General features: G+C 37.1%; 1 protein-coding gene across 1 annotated transcript in view; it reads right to left on the bottom strand.

The window, feature by feature from the left end:
- Positions 1-10739: 10739 nt before the first annotated feature.
- Positions 10740-25145, bottom strand: part of Itfg1 (integrin alpha FG-GAP repeat containing 1) — a gene marked incomplete in the record, with an annotated part of 219908 nt that continues 205502 nt past the window's right edge. Inside the window, 4 exon segments of the mRNA XM_005401409.2 lie at positions 10740-12163; positions 14683-14800; positions 18042-18124; positions 18911-19035. Coding sequence (XP_005401466.1) covers positions 12104-12163; positions 14683-14800; positions 18042-18124; positions 18911-19035 — 386 coding nt within the window.

Below are 25145 nucleotides of genomic sequence, written 5' to 3'. Positions count from 1 at the left end.
CCTGGAGTGCATCCCTAGTCTGGTTTTTATAAATTCCTGCCTCTTTTCATTATAATTTTATATGTATAAATGTGTCCTTAAACAAGAGCTTAATTTGTCCTCTTTTTGAACATTGAATAGAATCATGCTGTATTTACTGTTTGGTCTTTTTTTTTTTTTTGACTGACTATATGAGAAAAATCTGCGTTGTTGTAAGCAGTTGTAGTTCATCAAATGTCATGACTGGATAGTGTTTCATTGTATACAAATCCATGGAGACAGACATTGAGGCAGTTTATAGCTTTTGACCATTATGAATGCTGCTGCCTGAACATTTTTATACAGACACCCTGCTGTACCTGTGCGAAAACTTCTTAAGGGCAGGTGTGTAGATTTATCCATATATTCCAATTTAATAAATAGAAGAGCAATTACTGCTTTACAAAGTGCTTATACCACTTTATAAAGCCCCACCGATAAGACTCAGTGCTCATGCATACCAATATTGTTATTGTCAGCTGTGTTTGTCAGTCTTTTTTGTGCCCATTATTAAAAATTTAGCGTCTTTTTTTTCTTTTTCCCTCCCTCCCTTCTCAAGGTCTTCTCACTGAAGGATGTCCTCAACCCCTATCTTATTTTTATTTTTACACAGGGCCTCACTGAGTTGCTTAGTTGTACAAGCTGGGCTCAAATTTGCAATCTACCTGCCTCAGCCTCCCAAAGTGATGGGATTATAAGGTATCTTTACCATGCCTGGCTATTGGCTTTTCTCTTCTTTTCTTGGTTTTTTTAAGATAGGGTCTCACTAGGTATTTCAGGCTGGTCTTGAACTCATTATGTAGCCTAAGCTGGCCTTGAACTCACAGTGATCCTCTCACCTCAGCCTCCTGACTGCTGCAATTACAGGTGTGTAATTATAGGTGTGTAATTACAGGTGTGCAATTACAGGTGTGTAATAAAGCCAGCACATCAGGCTTCTCTTTTCTTTTAAAATCATTTTTGTAGAATTTCTGTATTTTTGATACTAATCAGCTATATGTGTTGAAAACATCTTTCCTTTTGTGGCTTGTCTTTTCACCCTTTTATAGTTCCAAATAGAGGTTATTAATTTTAATGTACTCCAATACATCAAAAATTTCCTTTATAGATTTCACCTTATGACTTGTATAGGAAATACAACCTCATTTCAGGACCATAAAATTATTTACTTATATTAAAGACTAAAAGCATATAAATTTGCTTAGTTTCAATATAATCCCAAAGTGATGGGATTATAAGGTATCTTTACCATGCCTGACTATTGGCTTTTCTTTTTTCTTTTCTTTGTTTTTTTAAGATAGGGTCTCACTATGTATTTCAGGCTGGTCTTGAACTCATTATGTAGCCTAAGCTGGCCTTGAACTCACAGTGACCCTCTCACCTCAGCCTCCTGACTGCTGCGATTACAGGTGGTTTCAATTTAGTTTAGTTTCAATCCACCGGGAATTGACTTTTCTGTGTTAAGGGTACAATTAAGTTTTAGTTCTCAGAGAAGTTTTCTCAGTCTCACTTGTTGTTAAGATGTCCTCATCCCACTGTTCTGCAGTGTTGCGTCTTTCCTACATGAAACATCCATGTACATGACACTATCTCTGGGCCCTAAAAGGTTCCATTCACCTGTTTGTCTATCTTTTCACCATACCACAGTTTTAATCAGCATAACATTTTTTTTTACTTACAATTCTCACTAAATTACCCAGGCTGGTCTTGACATTGTGGCCTTCCTGCCTCAGCCTCTCATAATGCTGAGAATATAGGGGTGCTTATAGCTTTGATATCTGGGAGAATAAGCCCTTCTTCTCTTTCAAGATTATCTTGAAAATCTTTGTTCTTTGTATTTTCATATACATTTTAGAAACAGCTTATCAAAATCAGCAGCAGCAGCAACAACAACGATAGTAACAACAACCACTGAGATGCTGAGTTGGGTTAGGATTTGACAACTGTCTTCCTGTCCATCTGTCATCGGGTTCAGCTATATTGTCTGAGATTTTTTTAGTGTTTCTCAGTAAAGTTGTATAGTTTACTGCACAGCAAAGTGGTACGTCTTTTGTTATACTGATTCTTACATTCTTGACTTTTTAAATGCTGTTGTAAGTATTACCTCTTTTTGAATCTCATTTTGTACCTGGTTGTGTTGGTATATTCACATGGCTTTTGGAAACTGCCAAACTGTTTTCCAGTGTGGCTTTGTCATTTTGCACTGATGCCAGCAATGTAGAATTCCTGTTGTTCCTCATCCTCTCCGGGCCTTGCAATTATGTTGTTTGTTCTGCCATTATAATACATATGTGGTGATAGCTCTTCATGGTTTTTATATGCATTTGCCTAATGGCTTAGGGTCCTGAACATCTTTTTGTGTACTTATTTGCTATCCATAAATCCTTCCTCGATAGTGTTTGTTTAAGGTCTTACCCACTCTTAAATTGATGTTTTCTTAAATTTTTAAAAGTTTTTTATTTTATGGAAAAAAGATAAAACAAAATTTCATAACAAAATAATAGGCGCATAACACTAGTTAATAGATTACATGTTACCTTTAAAGTAGTTGCTCAGGGTACAAAATGTGCGCATAAAATTTCCTCATTTGCTATTAGCACAAACCTTCCTTTTCAATGAATAAAGAGACACTAATAGTATAATGGCCTTGCCTGTTTTTCCCTTTTCCCTACTGTCCTTTTCCCTTTCACCCATCCTAGTTCGTTTTTCCTTTTGAACAATTTCTTTCATTTCACAATATTTACTGTACATGTCAGGCCTTACTCTTTTAGTTTCTCACACCAGCAAGACTGTAGTGGACTGAAAACTGGTGGTCAACTTATAACCCCCAGCTGAACTCAGTAAGCATGGTGCTGGGTGTAGGAGGCCCACCTGGGGATTGTTGCCAGCAGCATAAGAGGCAGAACTGGAGAAGGAGAGGTTAGGCTGTTGGGAGTGGAGAAAGGCTGTTGCAGCTGTGGAAGCTGTAATGAGCTATTCCTTCTGTTGGAGGAGCTTCTCATGCTGGCTATTCCTTCAAGGAACTTGGGACCTTGTTGGCACTGAGAATAGCTTTGGTTCACTTTGGGGGGAGCTCTGGTTCTCACTTTGAGCATCACTTTCTGACTCTGGAGGGGAAGATGGTGCACTGCCGGTCTTCTGGAGAAGCTTGCTGCATTGGCTTACCTGATGGGAACTCGGCCATCTTGATCATCAGAGGAGCTCGGGAACCTCACTGTTGCTGAAGATGGCTGTGGTACCATTCAGGGGAGCTCTGGTTCTTTTGAGCATCGCTTCCTGGCTCCAGTGCAGATCCCTCAGCTTGCTACATAGACCCTTCATCCTGGGGGCACATACTTTCTAGATTCCACCACTGACCTTTGGGCCTTCCCAGTGCAGATTCATGAAACAGGCCTGCATGAGATATTGTTATGGGCTCTGGGCCTCCAGGTGGATTTGTGCAAGGCATTGTTATGCATTCCAGGTCTTCAGATGGACTCAGGCAGGACATTTCCCTGGGATCCAGGCCCTCAGCTGGATTCGTTGGTCTTAGTATATGGACAGATTTCCTGCACTGATTGTGTATTGTTGTTTGGGTGACTATTATAAATAATCATATAAAAATGTGTCCTGTATTATATTGTTCTCTTGCAAAAATAACCCTCAAAACCAACACAAAATTGGTACCAGGAGTGAGGTTATTACTGTGATATTGTTATTATTGTAATATTGCCTGGCAATGTGACTTAAGAACCTTTGGAACTAATTTGGAAAAGTTTTGAGAGACTGGCTAAAGAGGCAGTCATTGTATGCTGCAAACTATACTGGAAACTCTGATTGGAGCCTGGAAAGTCAAGAGTACTCATGGAAATGCTGTTGATTGAGATGAAGCTCAGGAGGCTTCAACTGAGGATGGCATTGGCTGCTGGATCCCAGGTAATATATTGTGCTTTGGCAGAAGTTGGTCTGCATTTTGCTTGTGTTTAGAGATATTGCCTGGTTGGAGAAACAAAATTTCAATGTAGTCTATTGTTGGGACAGTGGCATGGTTACTGTTGAGAGCTTTTGGCCGATCTATGTTTGAAATTAAGAGTAAAAAGCCAATAGTATGATATGAAATATTTGGCCAGAGGGGTGGTGCTAATGGAGCTTTGGGTTGTAAGGATGAAATAGAGGAAAACATGATTGCTAAGAACAGGACAATGAAAACATGAACTGAAATCTCTGACCCAATGATAAGAATGCATTTGAACTGCAGAAGATCCCCATTTTTTACTCTTGCCATGCATTGTAAAAATTAATGGGAAGTAAGGACTGTAATTGTAAGTTCTTTTAATGTTTTTTATGTTGTTTTTAGATATGTTTGTAATTGGGTTAAACTCATGGTGGGTAAGACTGCAGAAACAAATCAGTGTAGCACCTGCCATAATACCCAAGTATAACCTGGTGCCATTTGGGGAACTGGTTGTCTGGGACTGAGCCACAGAACTATATTACAACTTCACTCCAGGATTATTAAAGTGTTACCATACCACAGTGATTGGGTGAGAGACAGCCATAGGAGATAGATGAAGGCTAGACACAGATCCCCTGAGAAGTTTAAGCATAGACCAAGAAAGACACAGGGCATGCAGTCCATGGTGGGAGGCTAGAAGACAGGGAGGGCTGAGGTTGGTGATCGATTAATAAGAGGTATGCTAAAAAGAAGTGAACATGAAAAATGGATCCAACAGCTGTGAGATGACACAAAGCAGTCTAATCTAAGACTGAACAGAATTAGGTGGTACAAAGGACATAAAAACCTGTTTACTGAGGAAAATTTTCCAAACACGAAAAAGAAACTTAAGATAATAACTTAACATACAGTTAAGTGAGGCATATAGAAACTCAAATAGTTATGATCAGGAAAATCCATCAGAATCAAATAGCCTTAAAGGCAAGGAAAGCTTGGAATTAAGTGTTTTAAGCCCTAAAACAAAACAACTTCCAACAAAGACTGATGTATCCAGCAAACCTTTTAAAACTGATGGAGAAATATGGTATTTCCATAATAAAGAGCACCAAACAAAATTCAGAACCACCAGACTATCATGCAAAAAACATTTTCAAGGATATCCTAGAAAGAGATAACAAAGTGAACTACCAAAACCCCTAAGAGGTCTCAGTCTAACCCACCAAACAGTATGGCACAGGGATGCAAAAAAAAAAATTCTGCAGTTGAGGAGCTCTAGGATGACCCAGTGTTGTCTCTGGAACATGGCTTTTATTGGTATCAATCAGGGAGGCGGGTGTGGTAGAGGCAGAGTGCATTAGGAAAAGAAACTTTGTAGCAATACCAGGCACAGAGGCCTCCAATTAGCAATGCACACAGAGTTCTGATGTATGCAAGGCTGGCACCTTTATGGCCAGGAACATTTGTTTCAATATAGCCAGCTCTACATATTTCCATAAACAGGGTGAAGGAGAGGTCAGGGATAGGTTGTGAAAAGGGCTTTGTTTTTCAGGTGAGAGCAGCATGGTGGTCTCCCACAGTGAACAATGCCCAAAGGGAGAATATATAAACCAGATATGGCAAGTAGTTAAGTAGGAGGATAAAGACATTAATCAGGAAAATAATACAATGACAGAAATTAGATAATACCTGTCTTTTATAACTATTAATGTGAATGGTCTCAATTCACCAGTGAAAGGACTCAGAATTGCAGAATAGATGGAGAAACAAAATCCAACAGTGTATACAAGAAATACACTTAACCCAGAAAGAAACCCACAGACTAGAGAAGTATGAAAAGCAATATTCCATGCAATGGGAACCTGAAAACAAGCAGGAGGAGCCATCTATTTTCAGACAAAGTGATCTTTCAGCCAAAATTGGTCAGAAGAGGCAAAAAAGGTTAAGGGAGTTATTAAACAGGAATAGCTAAACATATAAACAGGAATAAACAAACATATATGCACCAAACAACAGTGCACCTTTCTTCATAAAACAAAACATTATTAGACATTAAAGATCAGGTAAACATCAATACATTTACAGTAGGAGACCTTAAAACCCTTCTAACATAAATAGATCAACTAAACAAAAAAAATATGAGATGAACCAAACCTTTGAACAGATGGGACTTAATACAGTGTTGCCCCCAGTGACAATAGACTATTCTCCAAATAAATTATCTTCATAAAATAAAACACTATTGGACATTAAAGATCAGGTAAACATCAACACAATTACAGTAGGGGACCTTAAAACCCTTCTAACACAAATAGATCAACTAGACAAAAAAATATGAGATGAACCAAACCTTTGAACAGATGGGACTTAATAGTGTTGCCCCCAGTGACAATAGACTATTCTCTAAATAAATTATTATCCAAATAATTATCCAAAATAAACCACATACTAGCCAATAAAGCATTCCTGAGTAAATGCAAAATAATCAAAATTTTACTATGCATATTAGATCATAGTGCAATGACACTACAAATCAATGACAAAAGAAACCACAGACATTATGCAAATACATGGAAATTAAACACACACTTGAATAAATTAGTGGGTCACAGAACACATTAAGCAAGACATAAGATAGTTTCTCAAATTAAATGATAATACCACATCAGTACACCATAACAGAACTTATGGGACACAATGAAAACAGTTGTAAAGAGGGAAGTGTATAGCTGTGAATGCCCACATCAGAAAAACAGAACAAGCCCAAATAAATAACCTGATCATGCACCTGAAGGTCTTAGAAAAACGAGGATCTAAATTAAGAGCTAGTACAAAAAAGGAAATTATAAAAATCAGAGCAGAGCTGGGGATGGTGGTGCATGCTTATAATTCCAGCACTTGGGAGCCTGAGGCAGGAGGATCACTGTGAGTTCAGGGCCAGCCTTGCTATTGATATAGCAAGACCTTGTCTTAAAAAAAAAAAAAAAAAGATAAAAATCCGAGCAGAAATTAATGAAATAGACTAAAAACAAAACACAAAGAATCAATGAACTGGAGGAATTAGAGAGCTGAATATTTGAAATAAAGGAGACAAACCTTTAGCTAAGCTCATACACAAAAAAAGACACATCAGAATTAGAAATCAAAAAGGTGACATCACAATGGACACTACTGAAATCCAGATTATTAGCAACTACTTCACAAATCTATAAACCAATAAATTGGAGAACTCAGAAGAACTGGAGTGATTCCTATATACACGTGAATTATCAAAACTGAACCATGGTTTAAAGATTTTCAGTTCCAAAACAGGTGATGAAACTGAAGTGCTAAAGAACAAAACAAAGCAAAACCACCCCACCCCCCAATAAAAATCCTATGAACCAAGAAAAGCCCAGGACCTCATGGATTCATGGCTGAATTGTACAACAACTTCAAGGAAGATCTAATGCCAATACTCCTCAAACTCTTTAATGAACTTGAAAGGGAAAGAGTACTGAAGTCATTTCTGGAAGCCAGAATCAGCCTGATTACAAAACCAGACAAGGATCTAACCAAAAAAAGAGAACTACACACCAATCCCTCTAGTATACATACATGCAAAAATCCTCAACAGATACTGGGAAACAATGCAACAAATCATCAAAAAGATCATACACCCTGAGCAAGCAGGTTTTATCTACTTGGGATAAAGGATGCAAGGGTGTTTCAACATACAGAAGTCAATAAATGTAAACAGAACGACAAAAATCACACAATCATCTCAGCAGATGCAGAAACAAGCTTTGACAAAGTCCAACATCCATTCATGATTTAAAAAAAACATGAAGAAAATAGGTATAGAAGGATATTATGTCAATCTGATAAAAGCCATTTATGACAGAACTACTGCCAACAACATATTAAATGGGGAAAAACTGAAAGCTTTTTCTCTAAAAGCAGGAACAAGACAAGGATGTCCTTATCACTACTCCTATTCAACATAGTCCTTGAAACATTTGCCAGAGCAATAAGGCAAGAGAAAGAAGTAAAAAGGGACATACATAGGAAATGAAGACGTTAAAGTATCATTATTTGCAGACATGATCCTTTACTTACAAGAGTAAAAAATTTCCACTAAAAAAATCTAGATTAATTACCAAATTCAGTAGAGTAGTAGGATACAAAAATCAACATACAAAAATCAAGTTTTTCTGTATAACAATTAACTTACCATGAATGAAATCTGGAAAACAATACCACTGAAAATAGCATCAAAAAAAAAAAATACTGAGGACTTAATCTAACCAAGGAAATGAGGTACCTCTATAATAAACATTACATCTCTGAAAAAGACTGAAGAGGACATAGGAAAATGGAAAAATGCCATTTTTTGGATAGGCAGAACCAATATAATCAAAATGACTCTTCTTCCACTGATGTACAGATTTAACACAATCCCAATCAAAATACCAACAGCATTCATCACAGATCCACAAAAAACAATCCTAAAGTTCATATGGAACCAAAACAGACCCAGAATAGGAAAAGCAATATTAGGTAACAAAAGTAGAGCTGGAGACATCACAATCCCAGATTTGAAATTATTACAAAGCTACAGTGATAAAAACAGCATGGTACTGGCACAAATATAGACATGTGGATCAGTGGAACAGAACAGAGCAGTAGTGGTGAACCTATGGCATGCATGCTATTTTTACCACAAATATGTTAATGTATGAGTTTTTTTCTAAACTAAAACCTCAGTATTCAGGTTTAATTGCTGTGTTGCCACTCTGATAAATAAGTGGGTTTTGGGTTACAGTTTGAGTACTTGTCTCTAAAAGGTTTGCCATCACTGAAATAGAACAAGCAGAAACAACGCCATCACTGGGATACAAGAAGATTTGCCATGACTAGGATAGAGGAAGCAGAAACTTTCAGGCGTTTTGTGTTTGACAGAGGGGCCAAAAACATATACTTGAGGAAAGATAGCCTCTTTAATAAACAGTGATGGGAAAATTGGATATGCACATGCAGAAGATTGAGTCTAGACCCATACAGTTTGCCATGTAGTAGACTAAAATCAACATGGATTAAAGATGTAAATTTTAAAACACTCAATCTTCTGGAAGATAAAGAGAAAATTCTTAAAAGACACAGGCATAAGCAAAGATGTTCAAAGACAGAACCTGGATGGCACAAGAAATAGTACTGGGAATCAACAAATAGAATCTTATCAAATTAAAAATTGTACAGTTGAAGAAACAACTGAGTGAAGAGACAACCCACAGAATAAAAAAAGTATTTTCCAGTTATCCTTTGGATGGGGGACTAACATCTACAATATATGAAAAGCTAATAAAAAAATTAGACCCCCAATGAAAGACCTGATAAAAATGGCAATTGAAGAGACACATCTCAGCAGAACAAATAATTATAAAGACATGAAACTATGATCCACATCACTAGCCACTGCAGAAACGCAAATTAAAACAATATTGAGAAATCATCTTATTCCAGAAAGAATAGCTATCATTGAGAAATTTTTAAAAAAGGGAGAAATCAAATGTTGTTGAGGCTATGGGGATAAAGGAACCCTTCTACACTGTTTATAGAAATGTAAACTAGTACAACCACTATAGGAAACGGGAGGGAAATTCCTGAAAAAACTAAAAACAGAAATCCCATTTGACCTAAGTATCTGTCTTCTGGGTATCTCCCCTGGAGCTGAAGACATCATATTATAGTGATACATGCATATCCATGCTCATAGCAGCACAACTCATTATAGCTAAATCTTGAAAGTGGCTTGTATGCCCACCAACAGATGAATGGATAAAGAAAATGTATTTATACTCAAAGGAGTACTACTCTGCCACAAAAGATAAACGTGAGGCACTTGTAGGTAAATAGATGCACCTTGAGACCATAATACTGTATTAAGGAAGTAAATCAGACACAGAAGCTTAAATAGTACATGGTTTCTCTCATATGAGAAACCCAAATTATAAACAAACAGCAAAATAAAAGAACAGGAAGTAGGGAGAACTTTCTTAAATGGGAAGGGGAAAAAAAGAGTCGGAGGAGGGGATGAATAAGAACACTGAAGAGAAATGGGAATACATAGAGCTTTTGTAAATGGAAGGGGATTGAGTTGGAAGGAGCAGGGAGGCGTGGAGAGAGGTAGAGGATGAATAAAAGAAAGAGCTAAGATGTGTGATGTCCATATACCAACTTCCCATGAGAAATGTAATCATTATGGAGGTTCAAAAAAGGTTACAAAATAGGCCAGCTGGGCTCTGAATCCAGTTTTACCTTACCTCCAAATCTTGTTTTTCTTCCACTGCAATATTCAAAATAATATAAAGTTCTCTCATGGATTCTCAGTGTTGTACCACATTTTTTTTTTTTTTACCTGCTAACCCTTAATAAATGATATTGATCTTGTATTTGTAAATAAATATACCACTGATGGTATTAACTGCCATTGTCATTTTATTTGTGTGTCACACTATTCCTTGTAGACTCTGAGAAGAAGTCACTTTTAAGACCCATACTTTCTCACTTGATAGATAGTAAGCCTGTGTCCTGAGAAGCAGGGAGCAGTGCCCGGCAGAGTGCTATGGGCTGGTGTCTGCTCAGTGAGTGTGAGTACTGTCTGCACACGGAGAACTCCGTGCTGCCCCTGACTCACAGGGAGGTAATGGGTAAGTCGTTTCCCTCAGTGTCTGGGTCCAGGCAAGTGATTTATAATTCACCCTCTAGTGCCTCTTCAGCTCCAAAATAATCATTTAAAAACTCACAACACTTACTTTCAGTAAGGAATATTTATTAGGAAGACACATTAACATGCTGAGATACAAAGTAAATAATTAAACACATGCCACTGTCAGTGAACTGTAAAGAAAAGAACATGAAGAGAAAAATTGTTTTCAGAGAAATTTTGGTATTTTAGAGCTACCACATGTCTATCTGCATATAAGAACACTATTAGACTTGATATGTAAAGTTGCTTCTCAATCTTATGCGTAGGTCTTTCTGAAGTACATTTTGGCAGTGTGAAGTTTATAATATAAAATTTGCGTTGAAGTTTGAATGTAAATTACAGACTTTTCTAAGCCTCTGAGAACAAAAATGCGATTGAAGATTTTTTTTCCCCGATGCTGCCTATAGCAGCTTCTTTTTAAGAAACTAAATGCTCTTCACTATCCCATGATAAGGATTAGTTTTCAAATGGAAGTTTTTAGGCACATTTACTCTTGCAGAGTACTATAATTTTTAGTTAACATGAGCAAGTAATGTGCACATAGGTTGTGAAACACCAAGAATTTCAGTTTTTCAAAGAATATTATTTTCTCATGCCAGAAAGTAAAAGTCTACAATTCTATATAATTTGATAATTAGTTGTAGAAGTCTAATAAGTCACCTGAAAATAATAGTGACAACTATCACTTATTGAGCACTTACTCTGTGCTAGGTACCAAGCAAAGCAATTTAAAAAAATCACCCCATGTAATGTTTATAATCACTCAAGTGAGTTAGGTATAATATTGGCCCCACTGTGTGAACAAAACTGAAGCACACAGGGATTAAACAAGTGTCAAATTCAAACAATAACTTTGCAGGCTGTGGAAGCAGGGGTTTATGGCAAGTCTGTCTTGTGACTCCAAAGCCAGAGTCCTCCATCAGTACGCTAGGTGCCATCGACGAGACCCTGAACTGCTGTAATGCAGGTGCAGGTTTAATAACTTAATCTTTGATGCATCTGCCAAAGTATAATTTATACTGTTAGACTAAGAAGCAAGACCAATTCAAGTGGAACAAAAGAATCTTGCTCATTTAAATAGTTTTATTTACACATGCCTTTTCCCATCATCATTATTCTAATAAGATTATAAATACACAGACACCAGAGTACATGCAACACATTCCACATAGGAACAAAACTGCACAGAACTACTGAATAATGAACCCGAATTATTGTATACAATCTGCTTAAAAAAAGACCCTGTGAGACATTCAGATCATATTTAATACTTTTCAAATAATTACCAAGTGATGCATCATTTATAAATAATATTCAAAATCTCCCACTTTCTTTGATAAGTGAGGATGTGGTTATTTCAGACAATCACGTGCGCATCCGCCCCACTAGGTAGTGTTACAGCCAAGTCACATAGCATCAAAATGAAACCGGTGGGCTTCCTGCCGTTTTTCTCTATCGTCTGCTTTCTGAAAGAGAAGTTAAGACCATTTAGAAGTTATAAGAAAATGTTAAGAAGATTCACTTCTGAAATACAAGTGATAAATTTTTAAAAAGCCCCCAGGAATTAACAGATAGTAAGTGTGATTTTATAATGCAATGATCTTATAAAATATTTTTATAGTTTATAGAAGCTATTTTATAATTAATGGCCTCTTAGTTGAATTTGAAAACCAACAGCAGATGTTCCTTACTTAGCTTGTCATTTATTTGAAAGTAGGAATAAAAATTCAACTCTGTAATGATAGATTCAACTATTGCCTTCCCACCCATTCTTAACATTGATGTTAGTAAACAAATCTAAAGTATGTTAATTTTCTGTCAACCTACTAATTCAGCAAATGTGTATTGACCTCTACACCCAGCAAGGTATTGTATATGGCATTTTGAGGGGTTAAAATATCCTCCATTTTTATTGCTTATTCTTTAGGAACTTAAAACCTAGAAAGAAAAAATTGAAACACACTGTCTTTCAGGATACAAAGTGAGAAATGTTGTTTCTGAGAGAGAGATTACATCTAGGTTTGACTGAGGAAAGTGAAATTTTGATAGAGTGGTATTTCTGGAAATGGGAAGGAAGGGTGTTCATTCTAAGCTGGGAGTACAACGTGATCAATCATGCGAATTCTGGAAGGAGAATATGAGAAGGAGAATATGAAAGCGGCTGGTAGGAAATAAGGATGAACAAGTATATTGTGGAGTCACATGAAAATAATGTGAAGGTCTGGCTAAGGAATTTACCTATTTTAGGCAGTAGATAGAGGTGTTTGGCAAACGAGTGGCATAATTAACGCTACATTTAATGATGAGTAATCTGAAAGCAACGGGATAAGTCACATGGAAAGGGGCGAGAAAGAAATCAGAGCTATCAGGTGAGATGAAGGGGCTGAGCAGCAGAGGGAGTAGGAATGTGGAAGTGGAGTTAGCTGAAGATAATCTTACCAAGGTAAGAATCAGCAGGACAGGAGAGGCAAGGCTTTAGAAAGCTGATTCTGAGATGCTTGTAAGTAATCTAGGTAGAAACAGAATGGGGATAGTTGGAAGTGCGGGAAGAGAACTTTAGAGATAGGCAGGCTGGGCCTGGTAGCTCATGCCTGTAATCCTGCTCACTGGGAGGCCGAGAAGACAAGACTGAAAGTTTAAGGCCAGCTGGACAATTCAGCAAGATTCAGTCTCCAGAAACAAAGAAAAAAAGAAAGGAAGGAAGAGCCAGGCATGGTAGTGCATGCCTGTAATCCCAGCACTCAGGAGGTGAGGCAGGAGGATCCCTGTGAGTTCGAGGCCAGCCTGGGCTACATAGTGAGCTCAGGATCAGCCTGAACTAGTGAGGCCCTGTCTCAAACAAAACAAAACAAAATAAAACGAAACAGTGTGGGCTGGGGATGTAACTCTGCAATTACTGGATTCAATCTGCAGGAGGCAGAGAGGGAGCGGGAAAGACAGAGAGGTAAAGAGGTATCTGGGAATATTTTGGCTTAATAGCTGAGCCATGATATTAGATGAAATTGTAGGTTAAGTGTATGAAAAGTATATAAAAAAGATGGCCTATGGCAGACACTGTGGAAAGTGTGCATTGAGAGGGTGGGAGAAAGGAACAGCTAATATATACAGTATATAAAATAGAAGAAACAGCACAGCACCACAAGAGACACAGTATAGACATGGCAAGTATGTATTTGTAATTAAAACTTTAAGCCACTGCATTGTAATTGTTTATGCTGTAAACATATCTCCTGAGAAACTGAGATTAATTCCCTTTCTTCCATAATATACAGCTATGTAATATTTTTAAACTATGTTCTGATACTTCTGGACAAAGTATGTAGAACCTTCCTTGATCATACTTTCTAAGTTTCTTTCTCTCTCTGTCTCCCTTTTTTCCCCTCTCTCTATTTCTCTCTCTCCATGGGACTGAACCTCATGCATGCTAGGCAAGAGTTCTACCACTGAGCTACATCCCTAGACCTTTTACAATTTTATTTTGAGACAGGGTCTTGCTAAATTGACCAGGTTGGATTTAAACTTGTGATCCTCCTACCTCAGCCTCTGAGTAGGAATTACAGTGCGGGTTACCACATCTGGTTTAAACTGCAATCTTAAGGTTAACAGAATTTATAATGTAAAAAGTAGTTTTACTTTTGAGTATCAAATCTCTGAATACTTATTAAACAATTAATATGTACTTTTTCATAAGCTAAAAAAGTAGCGAAGATAAAACTGAAGGTAATTTTAGTAAAAACATGATAGGACCCCCCACCCCATTTCTTTCCTATGACACAAAGAAGCCCTTTTTACGGAGGGGCATTATTAGAACCTTTAACTTAGTAGTTAATACTTTCTTTGTGGTGGTGCTGGGGATCAAACCCACGGCCTCACACATCCTGGGCCAGTGCTAGGTCACTAGGTCACAGAACCAGCCCTTTAATGTTGTTTGAAAGAGGAATACATTATAATAAATTAACCAAAGTTAATGCTTCATTGAACAAACCTTTTCCTGCCAATGTAAAATGCCAATTATTGCCAAGATGAAAACACAGACACCAATGAGCGCAATAGCAGTGAGTAGAACAATGTTGCTTGGTGTGAGATACAGTTTGGCACTCCAGCTGTTGATAAAAACAGAAAAATTAAAATTATGAATTTCACCTTAATGAGAAGCTTAAACTGAGACCAAAAGGAAAATAGCTTAATTAACAAAATGGTATATTCAGTAAATCATTAGTCGTCTATCCACTCATCATGAATAAAATAACTCCATAAATTTCAGTAGTGGTAAGAATACTGATGATCCTTCGGAGTCCATTTCTTTCTCAGTACTCAATAATTTTTATTTTTAAGTGATACTGGGGTTTGAGTCCAGGGCCTTGAACATGGTAGGCAAGCACTTTACCACTGGGCCACACTCCCCAGACCCTGCCGTACAATTTTTGACAAGACTTTTTTATTTGTTTGTTTTTGGAGACAGGGTCTTGCTTTATAGTCCAGACTGGTCTTGAACTTGCAGTGATTTTCCTGCCTCAGCCTCATGAGTGCTGGGATTAAAGGTGTGCGCCACCATGGCTGGTGATGAGACATTTTGATATTTTTCTTTTTCCAAGTTTGATCCTCTGAAATTATTATTATATAAACTTATCAAAGTTACTTTGGACAAACAAAGACATCTTTTTAATACCTTGATCAACTTGCTGAATTTGGAACCTTGAACTCCAAGGTTATGTAGTTATATGATTTCTATAAGCTTTCTATGTCATCTTTTCCTGACCTTTGCCCACACATATAATATGACCAAGTAAAACAACCCTATGTCTGGGTGTAGAAAAATCTACCATTTCTCGTCATACTGGAGGGTTTAGCATTGCTATGATGACTTTTATACTGAGACCTCTTACAAAACCACCTTTGGTTCCTCACTGTTAAAGGCAGGATACAAACTGAAGGGTGTTAGTTAGCTCTTCCCTCCTACCACAGCACATATCCTACAGCACTTGCAACCCCTGAAAAGCCTAGGAGCAGGTCTCTATGACCAACACTGCGGGTAGGTACATATGCGGAAGTTTCTGTTCCCTCTGGAAATAGAAAATAGATATATTTTCATTTTGAATGTTTAATAAAGGTAAAACCATTCTGATGAAAAGCAAATCATTATTGATTTATTTTGAGATAATTAAAATTTATCGACCTTCAAGTTAGTCTCCAGTCAATAAGTCTCAAAATACACCTCAAACTAAAATCAATTTGGTTTTTATTATGTACATAAATTTGAAAAGAACATTTGTTCAGAAAGAGCAAGAGAAAAGTGAAAATACTGAGACTGTGGAAGAAAGCTATGGCAGGATTTTCGGAAAATTCAGAGTAAGTAAATATCAAGAAAACAAATATAATTAGTTGAGTTTAACTACTTTGAGTACTTTACTCACCCTTAAAAAATAAACTGCTTATTCATGAGGATTTTTTGGGGAGGGGGTATTTCTACTTTTTAAATAGATCTTTTAAAGAATAAAAAAATAGGCATTTTTAGTTAAAAAGAAAAGGAAGACAAAAAACCAATACTCATGTTCCTGTTCAGGGGCAGCTGCTCATAGCCATTTCTTGCATATCATTTCAGAAATATACATATATGATATGCATGCAGAGATGTCATTTTTCAAAATCACAATGGTTACGTATTCTATGTACTTTTCTGCATTTTCCTTTTTTATTTTCTTGGCTTAAGGGCCATCTTAAGAGACTGTTCTACGTGCATGGTAGTAAATATGAGTCCTGACACTGCACTGTGTAAAAGTACCATACTTTGCATAGTTTCCTATTCATGATCTTGATTTTTTATTTTTGTTATAAATTTCACATACAGAAAACTAACACAAATGTAGAATAGGCTCATCTAAAAAATCTGAATCAGGGCCAGGCAAAGTAGTGTGAGGCCAGAATCCAAGTTCTCGAGAGGCCTTACCAGTTGGCTCCACAGTGAGACTCCCATCTCAAAACAAAACAACAAAAAAAGAATCAGGACTATAACTCTTTCTGTCCAAGTCATCTTATTTTCTGCATAACAGTGTAATAAGGTTTGTTTTCTTAAGCAAATTTGGTTGTAAAGCCCATAAATCTACAATAAAATATATCAACTGGTGTGCTGGTAAAATGGCTCTTGAGTGGGATTACAAGACCTGATTTATGACATCCTCCATTTTCATGGAGTAAATTCTCCCATCACAACTGAGTTTAACGCAACTGCACTGAGCAGAGATGGAAAAGGATGTGCACAGCTCCTCATGTGGCATGAACTGGCTTTAGCACACACCAAAAACATTCATCTAAGAATGTAACAAAGAACAGGACTGAGAGGGGTACAGTGCATGCTTGGGATGCAAAAAGCACTGGGCTCCATCCCCAGCCTGAGGCAGGGAGAGAACAATAAAACCTGTATTTTGAAAAGAAACGTACTAAGCAAGACCCCACTGGTTACATATTCATAGATAAATCACATCATTTCTCTTTATTTTTATTTTCACACATTGATAGAAGGCTAGAATATTTTTCCTAACCAAATTTAAATGCTACTGAATACCTTCATCACCTACTTTAAAAAGACTAGTCAAGCATGTAATAAAAAACTGAAGAAAGATAAATTAAGGGTTCGGGTTAAATGCTATAATCATGAAAGGCACATATTCTGATAATAAGAACAAATACATCTACTATTCACAATATATGTTTGGCACTGTGTTAACTGTGTTTCAACCTTACTCTTATGAGGTGTTCTATCTCCCATTCTACAGATATAAAAATTGGGCCACTGGAAAAAGAAAAGGTTAGTTTTCAGTCAGCGGTAGAGCTGAGTTTTTCTAGCCTAGTGTCTGTTTGACTCCAAATATACTACTACTCAAAGAATTTATTTAAAAGATCACTGCTTATTAAAAAACACAGCAATCGCTAGTGCTGAGATTATAGCTCAGTGGCAGAGTGCTTGCCTAGCATGTTCAAGGCTCTGGGTTAAATTGCAGACATCACACACACACACACACACACACACACACACACACACACACACACACAGTCCTGAAATTTTAGAATTTATAACTAGTAAACTGAAGAGTAATTCACTTAAGCAGAAGATATATAATCTCTAATTAATTAACTAGCTGTTTTTCTAATAGGATTGAATTTTTTCTTTATTAAAAGTACCAGAGACCTTTTGTGTAAGTATGTTTACCCCTTTAAACTTTGCTGTAGGCAAATGAAATTACGGCACTCATGGGGACATAGTAAGAATGAGTTTTAAAAGATGTAACTATCTATGATTCAGAGTTGATAGTACTTTACCAAATTTAGTTTAAACACAGACATTACCTTCGAGGGACGTTGTGGGGGTATGGAATGACAATTAGCTGGGAATTTGGAATGATTGCAGTCCATTCTTGTTTTCGTATAGACTGAAAAAAGAATTAAGAATATTTAACATCTATTGCATTTAAGAAGCACACAATTCTTTTAACTAAATGAGGAAAAATCTCAATTATTGTAAGCAGTTGAAATCCTAGGATTAAGCTAAATTAACATATATAGTCCAAAAGAGATGTCCTGTAACCTCTGTTGGAAAAAGTTCTGGATCTTTTCAGGGAAAGACTACATTGTGTCTTATGAATGCATCCACCACTCAACAATTATTTATTGGACACTTATTATGGCAGGTACTCCTCAAGTGCTATGTACAGATGCTGCTTAGAGCTAAAATTCAAGTTGAGGGGAGATGACAAACAAACCGTATATTATTATATTTGCTTAGGTATAATATAATATGTGGTAGTAAAATCCATGTGTTACGTGGTAAAAATGTTAAGAAGAAAAAGAAAGAAAGAAGGGTAGGAAGTCTTGAGGTTTATGGGAGAAGAAACGGAAAAAGCACACAATGCTTTCAAATTATGACATGCTCTACATAAGCTTGGATCACTACCAATCAAATTTTTATTCCTTAAAAGGAAGAACAAATATTTAAATTACTTGAATTCAAATAGAATGAGACTCATATTATTATTATTATTATTATTTTTTTGGTTTTTCTCCGGTACCAGGAACCGAACTCACGACCTTGCACTTGCCAGGCAGGCGCTTTTGCCGCTGAGCTAAATCCCCAGCCCCGAGACTCATATTATTGAATTCAAACATTTAAACAATGATTATTAAAACATTAATTGTAGACAAACTAAATTTTTACTTACTTTCTCTCCAGGTGGACGGGGAATACCAACATAGAGATGATCAAGAAAATTTGCACTTCGACCTAAACCAAGTACATTGTATGGTAGTTGGAGAGCTAAATGTGCTGACTGGCTTAGTTGTCCAGCTAGATAATTAAAGCAGAACAAAAAAACATTTTTGAAAACATTGTCCCATCAAAAATTAAAGTGTTAAAAATTGAGGTAACAGAAATGTTAAGTATAAATATGTGAAATGAGTATCCAGTTCATTGACATTAATGAACCTGAAGCAACCCTCATATTTTCCAGAGATCTGCTAGTAATGAATTCTGGTTTTGTTTATCTCAGAATGTCTAAGAGTTCATTTTTGAAAGACAGTAGTTTTGTCAGATATACAACTCTTGGTGGACAGTTCTTTCCCTTTCAACACTTTGATTGTACTATCCTCGGCCTCTGGCCTCCAGTTTCTGAGGAGCCATCAGCTGTTAATCTTAAGGGGCTCTTAGTACATGGTGCACTGCTTCTCTTTGCCTTTGTGTTCAAACACCTCTGGTTATTGTTCTGCAGTCTGACTATCACGTGTTTGAGTGTGGTTCTCTGAGTACCCTACTTGGAATTTTCTGTGCTATTCAAATGTATAGATTAAAATATGTGTTATAAAATTGGGGCAGTTCCAACTTTGTTTTTTAACAGTGCCAAAAGTTTTTGTGAAAACTAAAGGGTGAATTGGTAAGGGAAAGACTGGCTCTGCAGAGGAAACTTGGGCTGAAGGAAAGAGGAAAAGAGAAAAAGCAAAAATAAAAGTAGACTACTGGGCTACTCTGAAGAGTCATGATAGCATCTATTTATTTTTTCAGATATTCCTTATTTTTCTTTTTTCCTCTTCTCTCACCCTATGACTCCCATATGAAGATGTTCGCATGCTTGATGGTGCCTCCATAGATTTCTGAGACTGTTAATTTTCATCTTTTCCTATAACTCAGAATGCACAGTTCCAATCAATATACATTCAAATTTTCAGATTTGTTTGCTAGCTAGAGTCTATTGCTAAGCGTTGTACTGAATTTAAAATTTTCTGTTACTGTACTTTTACCAGCTCCAGAATTTTTTTTGGGTGGTGGTACTGAGGATTGAACTCAGGGCCTCATACACGCTAGGCAAGTGCTATATCACTGAACTACACCTCCAGCCCTTTATTTGCTTTCTAAAAAATTATTTCTATACATTTGTATTCTCTAATGAGACACAGTTGTCATACACTCCTGCATTTCTGTAACCCTGGTCTCCTTTAGGGCTTTCAATACAGATAGCTGGTTTATAGTCTCTAATTAAAGTCCAGCATCTCCTCCTTGCAGGCACATTTTCTGTTGTTGTTTTTAACTATAATGTGTATGTGGCATACTTCCCTGTTTTTCTGAAAGTCTTGAAGTGGACTTTTTAGATTATATAACACATATAATATCCCCTCCATATGCTTTTGTTATGTTGGTGTTGCTATTTAATGACTCTGTGGATTAACCGGGTAGATCCCATAATCCGTGTAGTGGCTGCCTCTACATTCTTTTTTATTTATGTCTTAGGAGTTTTATTTTCTAAGTCTAGCTTCCTGGATGGATACCTGGATCAATATAATTTAGTGGCCAATGGTTGGTCGTAAGAGTTCCTTAAATACCTTGTCTCTGTGTTTTCTACTCTTTGTTAGGGGACTGGTATGTGAAAATATGCTTTTAAAGCTCAGATAGTTTATAGGATAGCCTTACCTCTCATTTTCTGCTTGAGCAGGACCTCAGGCTTAGGCAGAAAGGCAGCTAAGTTACTTCCATGATATATTTTCCTTTCTAGGTCTTTTTCAGCATTCTAGATCCATGAGAATATTCTGTAGCTTTTTAAACTTGCATACAGTTATCAAACTTCCAAAATTTTCTTTTTATAGTTAAGTAAGGCTCTTGTTTCCTTTAATCAAAGGCTTAGGTAGTTGTGATGTGACCAGCAGATTGCTATTGTGGTAATGCCCAGGGATGGTCCCACCCCACCCTCCCAAATTCTAAGTCAAATCAAATAGTTAACATCCTAAGAATGGAGACTTTTCCCAGGAGATACCAGTCATGCAAAATACTGACAATGCTACAGGCAAGGAGACTATATTGGAGCTCAAAGGAGTTCAGTCCTGGCTGTTGGCTATGAAGTTGCTAGCTTTTCATGGCAACATTACCACTCTAATGAGGAAGGGAAGCAGGATGGAAATAGCCTCAAGATTCCAGTGGCAAGGGATCTGGTATCATCTTTGTGTCTGACTCTGCTCTCTCACAGAGAGTCAATATTTTTTCTTGGGTAGATAACACTTACTACCTTCTGTGGCTCTGGTTAATTCCCAGAGTAGTGAAATGACAGGTGAGAGTTGCTGGCCAGTACTTATGTTCTTTGTTTTTTTTAAAGGATGGGGATGATGGAGAGATTCACGAGGTCCTTGTATTGCCATTCCAAAATTCAATCTCTCCATACTATGATTTTCCTTTAAGGTACGTGTATTTAGCTGGGCGTTGTGCACACGCCTGTAATCCCAGCACTTCGTAAGAGGATCGTTGTGAGTTCGAGACCAGCCTGGGCTACAAAATGAGATCAAGGCCAGCCTGAACTGTATAGCGAGACTCTGTCTCAAAAAAAAAAAAAAAAGACAAGACAAAAAACAAAAAGAGTATGCGGATTTACTAGACGTTCTACATGCTTAAACTGAACATTTAACTCTCAATGTTAATTAATATATAAATATTTTAATATTCAAGGATACTCCGCTAGACACAACTAATGTTACCCAGAAACAGGAAATTGCCTAAAAGTATATATACCATTCCTAAGTTGGAGGTTGGAGATTGTAAGGTCTGATGGAAAGGAATATGAATTTAGAGACAGGTATTAAGAAGACTGAACAATGTATATGAAATTGTAAAACAGTTTAATAAATAGCATGGGCAGTAGAATCAGTCCACTCCTGAAGTTGTGCTGACTGAATGATAATGCTTAAAAGACAAGTGTCTGACACAGCGCCTACTCAATACATGCTAAGTATCTTTATTTAACATAAAAAGTGGAATTAAAAATTAAACATACACTGATTTCATACTATTAGCAAAGACTGACTTAACAGACATTAAAGAATGCCTATAAACTATGTCCCCATACTTATGATACTGAAGAGCCAATTTCAAAACTTTTTTCAATTGTATTAAACAGATTATAGAACATAAATTTCAAATTAAAGTTGCATCTGCAATAAAAACTTAAAACTAAGTCATTTAAAACCTCAAAAGTGAAGAGATTGTTTCATTATTTTATTTGAGAATATTTTGTTACATGCTTTTTCCACCAAGGCACTTGCATGCACGAATAAACACTTTACCTTATGTTAAATACTAACAATAAGTTTAGTGTTATCTTTACTCTGTATGACTTCATGAGCATTATTGAAACACTGAAATTCCATCAACTAAGACTAAGGGTAACTGACCGTAATACAGGGGTTCCCAACCCCTGGGCTGGCCATGGACTGGTCCCTGTCTATGGCCTATTAGGAACAGCAGGAAGTGTGTGTGTGGGCAAGTGACTGAAGCTTCATCTGTATTTACAGCTGCTGCCCATCACTCTACCTCCTGTCAGATAGCAGCAACATTAGATTCTCACAGTGCAAACTCTAGTGTGAGGTGCATACACAGGGATTTAGGTTGTGTGCACCTTACAATCCACTGTCTGATGCTTTCAGCTACAGCTGAGGCAGTGATGCTAGCACTAGGGAAAGACTGTAAATACAGATTAACATTAGAGAGGTCTGACTGTACAGAGACCACAATACAGCAGTTGCTTGCTCACTCATATCAAAACCCTGTAAGTGAATAGCAAGTGATAAGCTGTATCTAGTGTAAGGCTTCATACTGGCAAGTTAGTTGATGGAGTTCAATTGTACAGCTGCATCTGGTGGCACGCTGGAAGTTAGAATCTGACATTTATTTTAGTCTCTGTGTGGCCCACTCATTATTTAACCACTTATATTCAACCTCTTTTGCATATTGTACACTTATGATAGTCATAGTTCTGGGAAGTCCATAAGGTAACCCTAGTCAAAGGGAGGGAAAAACAGACATCACTGGAGAGATTATTTGCAAAGGAGAAGTACCCCATGAAGAGGCAGCAGAAGACTCTAAGACAGCCAACTAAAACAAAGGTAGTTGAACAGAAAATATCAAGAGTCCTACTTAAATTATGGGTTCACGGCAACAGCCGTTGTATAATATGTAGCTCTGCAACCAAGCCATGAAACCTTCAAAACTGCTTTGCCACATGAAGAACAAGCACCCTGCATTAAAGGACAAGACTCTACAGTTTTTCCAAAGAAAAACAATGTGAAAATGAAGAACAGATGCAATTATTGAAGATCACTAACCCATCAAATGTGTCTGCACTGACAGCATCATTCTTAGTGACTAAACTCCCCGCTAAAGCTAAACAGCCCTTCATTAATGCTCTTGGCTGCTGCTGAGGACATTTTGTCATGAACTTTTAGGATAGGCTACAGTGCAAAAGGTGTACTTGTACCAACTTCCTACAAGGAATGCAATCACTATATACTGCAAACATGATAAAATGATACAACGATAAAAAATAAACGTTGAAAAAACATGGCACATATTCCTCTTTTGCCTCTCACTGTAAGTAGACAAACTGATGAAATAGTAGAAGATACTGAGGCACAATTGTGAGAGAGGATTAATAGGTCACCGTGGTATGCAATTCATTTTGTTAGTTTACTCATGTTGACACAAGCCAACAATGCATCTGTGCAATGCATTTTTCAGGAGGATATGCACAAGAATATGTGCACTTTTGTTGCCAACTAGTGTCAGAGCTGCAGAGCTACTCAAGAGAACTATTCAAGTCTTTGAATGATTATACATCAGGAAAACTGAATTGGTCACTTTGTGCAGAAGTATGCATAGACAGCTGCCATGACTGGACAGGTTTCTGGTTTCACTACCAAGGTCAAAGAGGTCACTTCTGAATGTGAGTCCACACACTGTGTCTTCCACAGAGAAATGGTGGTGAGTTTAAAAATGACACTAAACTTAATGTTTTGCAGGATGTGATTAAATTATCATCCACATTAAAGCACACACCTTGCTTAACTCACATCTGTTTGTGCAGCTCTGTGAAGAGACAGACACAGAGCACACACATCTCTTATGAAGCTAACCCTGGATTTCTAACAGTACGTCACTGGCCAGAGTTTCTGAGTTATGGAAACTGTTCCAGAGAGTTCTTTTAGAAAAAACAGTCACTACTGGCAGGATATTTTAGTGACACAGAATGAGTCACAAAACTTATTTACTTGTGTGACATATTCAACTTGATCAATTAATTCAATCTGTCACTTCAAAGAAAAATGACAACTATGTTCAAGTTGACAGATAAAGTGACTGCATTCAGAAGCTGGGTGTGGTGGCACACGCCTGTAATCCCAGCAGTTGGGAGGCTGAGGCAGGAGGATCTTTGTGAGTTTGAGACCAGCCTGGGCTACAAAGTGAGCTCAAAGCAAGCTTAAACTGCATAGCAAGACCCTGTCTCAAAAAGACAAGAAAAAAAAGGGACTGCGTTCAAAGACAAACTGCAACTGCAGGGGTGATGAGTGAGTACTGTTTTTTTTTTTTTTTAACATTTTATTTCTAAATAATTAAGTATACATATCCTAAAAATAAGAACATGTCCTAAATAGTCAAATTATCATAACAACTAACACAATTGTTAACTTTTAATTTCATCTAATTCCCCATCATATTGCAATAAAGAGTTATTCTCACAATGCTCCTGACAAATGGTCTGTCTGAAGAATTTTGTCCAGGACCATGCACTATATTTGGATGTTATGTCCCTTAAGGGTCTTTTTGTTTTTTTTTTGTGTGTTTTTTCTTCTTTTGAGACAGGGTTTCACTACGCAGCTCAGGCTGGCCTTAAACTCACTTTGTAGTCCAGGCTGGCTTCAAACTCATAGCGATTTTCCTGCCTCAGCCTCCTAAGTACTGAGATTACAGGAGTGTGCCACCACGCCTGACCCCTTAAGTGTTTTTTAATCTAGAACAGCCTCTTTTTATTTATTTTATTTTTCATGACACTGAGTTGTTGGAGACCAGGCCAGTTGTTCTGGAGACTATTCTCATCTTTCAAATCTGTTTCATTTCTTTCTTCGGATATCATTTACTTCTATGGTTCT

This window comes from Chinchilla lanigera, unplaced genomic scaffold, assembly GCF_000276665.1.
Source record: "Chinchilla lanigera isolate Chin_1 unplaced genomic scaffold, ChiLan1.0 scaffold00073, whole genome shotgun sequence".
Lineage (NCBI taxonomy): Eukaryota > Metazoa > Chordata > Mammalia > Rodentia > Chinchillidae > Chinchilla > Chinchilla lanigera.
This window is presented reverse-complemented; position numbering and strand designations above follow the sequence as displayed.